At 41.6% G+C, this 6,978-nt stretch overlaps 1 protein-coding gene across 1 annotated transcript; it reads left to right on the forward strand.

Annotated features, from left to right (window-relative positions):
- Positions 1–1,075: 1,075 nt before the first annotated feature.
- On the forward strand, positions 1,076–2,474 carry LOC308670673 (keratinocyte differentiation factor 1-like; the record flags this gene model as incomplete). The annotated part of the gene is made up of 1 exon (XM_081332283.1): positions 1,076–2,474. One exon carries the CDS (start codon positions 1,076–1,078, stop codon positions 2,315–2,317), a length of 1,242 nt encoding a protein of 413 aa, XP_081188409.1. The 3' UTR covers positions 2,318–2,474.
- Positions 2,475–6,978: the final 4,504 nt, after the last annotated feature.

Here is a 6,978-nt window from a genome sequence, read left to right on the forward strand (position 1 = left end):
CGTTTCCTTAGAGCTAGCTTCCCTTTGACCCTACCAGTTTGATTCTGCTCAATAAAAGTAATCAGTAGAAGTTTGCAATGGCTCTAATATTTTGCTTGGTTGGTCTTTTCAGCTGGGAGTTGACAGAGCACTGCATAAATTGGCAGCACAGTTCAAGCCAGCATAATACAGATTTTTGCTGGAAAACCAGAAAACACAGGCAAAACTTGTTTTAGCTTCTGACTGGAGGTGAGTTGAGGGTAACATCATGTGCTGCAGAAATAGTGGAAGCCTCATGTTCATGCTGCATTTGCCTAAAAATAAGAGAGTTGAAATCATTCTGGTTGTTAAATATCCTTCCTCAGTATTCATCTCTGTTCTTTTAGTCTGTTATCTAAATGATCCAATCTAATCTAAGTGATAAGATTAAGTTGTTGATGATCTAAATTCAGAGAAAATTTTATTTTAGACAAGGAAATTCAACTTGGATGAAGTGCTCTAAAGCCACTGTTCTATTTATCCTAACCTATTCACTGGAGAAAGCAGACATTAAGTTATCACATCAGGCAAGTATCTTGGGGAACAAATGTCATAGCTAGAGAGAAGGAAATGGGGTTGATAGCATCTTATTTGTTTGTTTGTTTGTTTTTGTTTGTTAGATTTATATAGCTGCCCACTCACTCTAAGTGACTCTGGGTGGCTTACAAACAATCTATTAATAGGAAGGAGGAAGAAAGTAGAATAGCTGTGAAAAATGGAAAGCAGGATGATCAGGAAAAATGAGACCAAGGAGTAGAGTACAGAATGAAAGTAGTAGGAAGCAATAAATAGAGGTCACAAAATAGGTAAGAAAGTCTGCAAGATGAAAATGATTTGTCCTGGGATTGAGGGTTACATAGAACAGAGATATGGATTACTTGTTTAGGATCCGGGCCCAGGTAACGCCGGGGGTGACACTTCCCCCTTGGATGCTTCGCTCCCTTCCTCCGCCTGTGCAGCGCTCCCACCCCCGGCCCAATTTGGAGGGACTCTTCCATCGCTACAGGTCTTTTTTGCCCCCAAGGATCCCTCTTGACTCTTTTAGGATTGGTGAGTTATGCTGGGAAAGAAACAAGGGAATTGCCAAAACATAAGCCATCTCCATCGGCCTCCTCAGGATGTCACAGTCCCACAGAAGGCCAGTTCTCCTAAGTCTAAGACAAGTGATATTGGCCTGGAAGTCTTTAACAGTTCTACCCCAGAGCTTAAATACATTCGCCGGCCCAGGCGTGACAGAAGAGCCCACAAAGCTGATTCCAAAGATTCCCATGGAGGGGAAGGAGAGACAAATACTTTCATCCCTAGACCTGCAGAAAGCCCCCCACCCCCAAACTGTCCCAGTCTTTCCCAGGTCTGGAACACCTCCAAAGCCATCTTCTGCTGCCTCATAACCTGTGGGAGCTGCTTCAAGGACTGTCGAGCCAGCATCTCATACAACAGTACCCTGACAGAGGATGGGAAGAACCAGGAGTGCAATGGGCGTTCAACTAACAGTCTGGCCAACAGCTCCCCCAATGAAAAGAATGGTAGCCAAACTGGGAAGGGTACAATGGGAAGCAGTTTTAGCTACCCTGATGTGAAATTGAAAGGCGTCCCGGTCCCACTTTATCCAAACCGGAACCCTAGCTCTGCCACAGACTCTGATTCATGTTACAAGGAACCTTTGCCAGATAGGTTCCCTCAACCCAGCATTGAGAAGCAGCCTGCCCCTACGAGCCACCGAAGCTCTGAGGAACATTATTCCTTCCATGAGTCTGATCTTGAGTTTGGTGAGCTGAACAGCTCCATGTCCAGTAGGGAGATTGACGGCCTCATCTTCATGAAACTCACCGAGCTTTTCAGTGTCCACCAGATCGATGAGTTGGCCAAGTGTACCTCCGACACAGTCTTCCTGGAGAAGACCAACAAGATCTCAGACCTCATCAACAACATTACTCAGGACTACAATTTGGATGAGCAGGATGCTGAATGCAGGCTGGTCCGGGGCATCGTACGCATCAGCACACACAAAAGCAGGGTCCGACCCTGTGTTCCTGCCCCAAATCTCCCAAGTTCTGGGGAGATCACAAGCCGAGGCAACCCCCTTCATAGCAGCAATGAGACTATGCTGGCATCTGTCCTCACTAGTGAAGAAGATCTACCTGTTCAGATATCGATAGAAACTACAGCAGATGTGCAAGCCAGAAACATGAGGCAAGGTGCCTACAACACAGCAGGATCCCCATTAAGTAGAGGTTCTTCTTTTCAAGATACAGAGACAGATTCCTCTGGGGCCCCTCTGCTTAAAGTGTATTGCTGAGAAACGTGGACCTTGCGAATTCCCAGAAGCAGTGAGACTTTAAGTCAGCCTCACCAGAGAACAGTTCAGAAGTGATGGATAATGGAGTCTGATGCAAAACATCATCAACTGTGCCTTCCAAGGAATACTTGATTTCTCTTGCCATTTTCCAAGGTTGATCCTGCTGTAAACTTGCTTTAACGTGACTGTTGGTGCATTTTGACAATGTTCCAAGATTGGCTAAAAAAGACCCAGATTATTGGGGGCAATATGCAGATAATGCTTTTACATTGTAAACTGCCCAGAAAGTGCTATAAAGTGTTTTGGGGTGGTATATAAGCCTAAATGCTATTGCTATCTTAAAGGAAAATGAAAAGCAGACTATCCCTGAATTTTTCCATTTTTCTTTCAACTAAAGTAAAAGTAGTCAGTCTAACTGATCTGCATCTTCCAAAATCCCTTATAACCTTCAAAATTGCTCTCCATCTCCACTTCCTCTTTAATCCTGAAAGTAAAGACTTTTGGCCTTCCAGAAACAGTTAAATGCATAGGTGTTCTGGAAGGTTTTGCAGAATTAATTATTACAATTATACTTTTTATGGTTATTATACTATTTTATTGGTTTTTATATTTTATGTTGTTCTTAGATTTTCACTCTGTAAACTACCAGGAATCATTTTTCGTGAAACTGGCGGTATATAAATAATCTGAACCATTCTTTGATTTCTTTCATCACATTCTTTGCAACTATATTTTATGTATATAAAACTTACACATTCCTCTCATTCTCTTTTCAACCCATCACTTTCTTATCTGTACTTGTGTCTCATCTGCTCCTTTTCATTTTATCATTTCATCAAAGATTATATATCCAAAATATTACATAAATTTACAAATTCTAAATTTTAATGTGGAAATATGGAAATTAATGAAATTTAGTAACATAGTAATATTCTAAAATGTTTTTCTTGAATTAACTTTGTTTTCAGTGCTTACATATTAAGATGTATCATACAGTATAATGCCCCGTCAAATATCTTACAGTCATCAGAAAAAGTATATAGCCCATTCTTTCTAATATATCCTTTAAGGAGACCAACAGACTTAGACTAAAAGTTTTTGATGGATTAATTCAACTTCAAGTCCAAAGAAAATTGTAAATCAGAAATTATTATTATAAAGTAATCATTTTAAGATAATTATTCAAATAAATGTTATTTATCATCTTATCTCCTATTTTTAGAGTTTTATACAAATATTTATGAATATCAGCGTTAAAGCCCAAAGTGCATCAAAATAGGACCCAAATATATCAAGATGCCCAAAGACCCTGTAATAATAATAATAATAATAATAATAATAATAATAATAATAATAATAATAATAATAATAATAATAATAATAATAATAGGAGGAGGAGGAGGAAGAAAGAAGTGGACTGATTGAATGATTCAAGTAATAGATCAAAAAAAAGATACATCAGTGGATCATTCATATAAATACACAGTATTATGAAGATATACATCTTCAGCAGAAAAAGAAAAGGATTTCTGTGTGATTTTATTCAGCAAAACAGTCTTTAACATCACTTTGTAGTTCAGTTTTACTTTCAATCTATCTGTTTCACAAAAGCATATTGCATTTTAGGGCAATAAAGTACACAGTGTGAGTTCATTAAACTCCTTTTATTATCTCCACATAAAGGTTTATGATGGATAGTAGAAACTCCCTCTTGGCAATGCATTTTTGTTTTAAGATATGAACATATTTTCATCTTAAATTTATGAAGTTAAATATTCTTCAGTCAAACTAGCAAAATGCTTCTTTTCTGGAGCAAGTACTTCTAGCAGTTTATCAGCTTAAAGCTTCAATAATCACTTGGTCACTAAATCTGTACTTGTTTAAACTAGTACTGTAAATTATAATTTACCTGTTCAAGAAATACAGAAGTAGTGTACTACCCTGAGCAAAGAAAAACTTAAAATAAAATAAACAGTTTTTATAAAAATATATCTATTGACACCATGCCAATAGTTATTACATTAAATAATTCAGCATAATAATGACAGTTTCGACCTCCAAAATAATTTAGTGCCTTGAGCTGAGATTAAACGCAGAACATTATTTTTTCTCTCTGGTTGTCAGGCCAACCAAAAGGCCTGTCAAGTCCACTTAGAAAAAGCCTGCATCATATAATAATATTAAAGATGATAAAATATTAATATAGGCTTACAATGGAACAGTAGCCAAAAAGCTACAATAAGGCACCTTTAATTTATTAAACTGACAATCTGTTCATCTGCTGAAAATGGAATTTAAAGGTCCATCTAAAAATGATGCTGAAAAATGAAAAACCAACCATAGTAATGAAAGTTTACAAGATTATTAACTGATACACATGCTATGAGTAAATATGCTAATATTACTGATTTACAAACAAACCAAGAGATACTGTCAGAATCCATTTATATTCTATTTCTAAACCCCTACCTATGCAGACCTAAACCTCACCCCTTACTGGATTCCGCCATTCCCAAGGAGGGGAAGAGAAGATGTTAATTGGCCATCCCTATCCATTAGATGGATTGTTTATTCAGCTTGTTTACTCAGTCTGCCTGGGGGCCATCATCAAAGACCAGGGAAAGAACCTTTGAACTGAGAAGAACAAAGAAAGAGGGGGGGATTCTGGTTTGTATCTCTGATTGGAATTTGAAGGGGAGGAAGCAATTGTTGTAAATGCATGAAGTTCTCTTTTCCCATGAAAGGTTTTGACACATGAAACTTAACTGATCCAGGACTGACCAAATGGACTGAGGGGAGGGGTTTTTACTCGGGGACACTTTAAAAGTATCAGTCTGCGACACAGTTGCCAGATCCTGTCTAGATTATCCACTGTCAATCATGTTTTAGTAAAAGTTCCTGCTTGGACAATCCTGTCTCCAGGAGTTCTTTTTTCCTAAGATGTGGATTGGGGTGGGTCCTGACATTAGACAGGATCTGCATTAAGAGTCAATCTGGAAGTAAAAACCTTACCGGGGGACTTTGCAAAAAATACAATATCTAAAGACAAAGCAAGGGAGGAGGAAAGCCCCATGGAAAGGGAACTTTTCCCCCGAACAAAACTCCACCAATGGTTGGAAACTGAGGCGTCATATTCCTCCGGGGACAAGGTGGTGGAAATGCACGACCACAAACCTAGGTGGTCCATGGGAATTGGAAGGAAAAGCAAGTGGGAAAAGGCATCGAGGAAAGTGACCCTGAGGTAGGGTGGCCACCAACCTGAATGGAGGCAAGAGATGGAGAGCTCCCTGCACCTCAGTGAAGAGGAACGGATCCTAGAGAAAGCTATTGACCTGATGAAGAAAACCCTTAGCTCACTAAGAGAAGAGAAACCTGAGTATCGCAGCTGCAGCAGCGCCTGGGGCCGCAATTGGAGTGACAGTGGGGGGATCCAGAACCTGCAACACCAAGGCCGTCCGCTGGACCAGGAGCTGCCGCCTCAGTAGCACCCACCCCCAGAACCACAGATGGGGATCAGGATGGGGGGCAATACCGCCTGCTGTGCCGACAACAATCCATTCAAAGACTACTACTCCTGGAAGCAAAATTCAGGGGGGAACCACCACGCTTGGAGTTTTTCCTAACCCAAGTCCTCAGCTATATGGAACAATATGGACGGGACATCCCCAGTGACAAAGCCCACATCTGCATCATGTAATCCACCCTGGACAGACCGGCTGCAGACTGGGTGGTGAACCTGCATGACTCCAACACCCCAGAACTCAACAACTTCAACCGATTCATGTCATCCTTGAGGAGGTGGTTTGAGGACCCTTTGGCTGATCGTAAGGCCTGGGAGAGAATCAAAATGGTGAGGCAGGGCAGACAGCCGGTGGCTGAATATACCCAAGAATTCTGAGCCATTGCCAGCAAGCTGAACTGGCCAGAAGACATCCTCCTTAGCCATTTCAAAGACAGGCTAAACTACGACCTGCATGATGCCTGCCTGCCTCGAGGAGACCCACACCATCTTGACGACTGATATGTCCTGGCAGAGGAGGTGGACATAGATCTACTAAAGAGGCATCGCCAGTGAAAACCATGGAGCCGACCGCTGCTGGAGGAAAAACGCAAGGCAGAAAAACCACCGTCCATGGCTAAGAAACCAACAGGCTGTTTCAAATGTGGGAGAGAGGGCCTCCGCACTGCAGAATGCTGCTCAAAAGCCCCTCGGCATAAATCAGAGGCATCACCCTCCAGGAGACCAGGGAAGTCCCAAAGCAATGCAAGCGAACCCTCCATGAGGGGGACAGAGGCTGTAGAGTCCATAACCCCTGCCAAGGACTGGCATTGGATTATGGCTTACACCGCAGGGGCGGTGGACACCTCAGAAGACAGCTCAGAGGGAGAAACTTTGGTAAGTGGATCCATTCCACCCATCCTTAAGACAGTGACTATATTAGCTTCCTCTATGCATGAAGCCATCAAAGTAAAAGCCCTAATAGACTCTGGCTGCACCCACTGCCTCTTCAGCCCAACGCTGGTGGGGAATTTGGGCATCCCAGTGAGGTGACTAAAACAACCAATCTCCTTTGGCCAGTTAGTGAAAGCCTTAATAAACTCTGGCTGCACCTGCTTCCTCATTAGCCTGATGCTAGTGGGGAACTTGGGCCTTCTGGTGA

The sequence above is a fragment of the Vipera berus genome, assembly GCF_964194415.1.
Source record: "Vipera berus genome assembly, chromosome: 7".
Lineage (NCBI taxonomy): Eukaryota > Metazoa > Chordata > Lepidosauria > Squamata > Viperidae > Vipera > Vipera berus.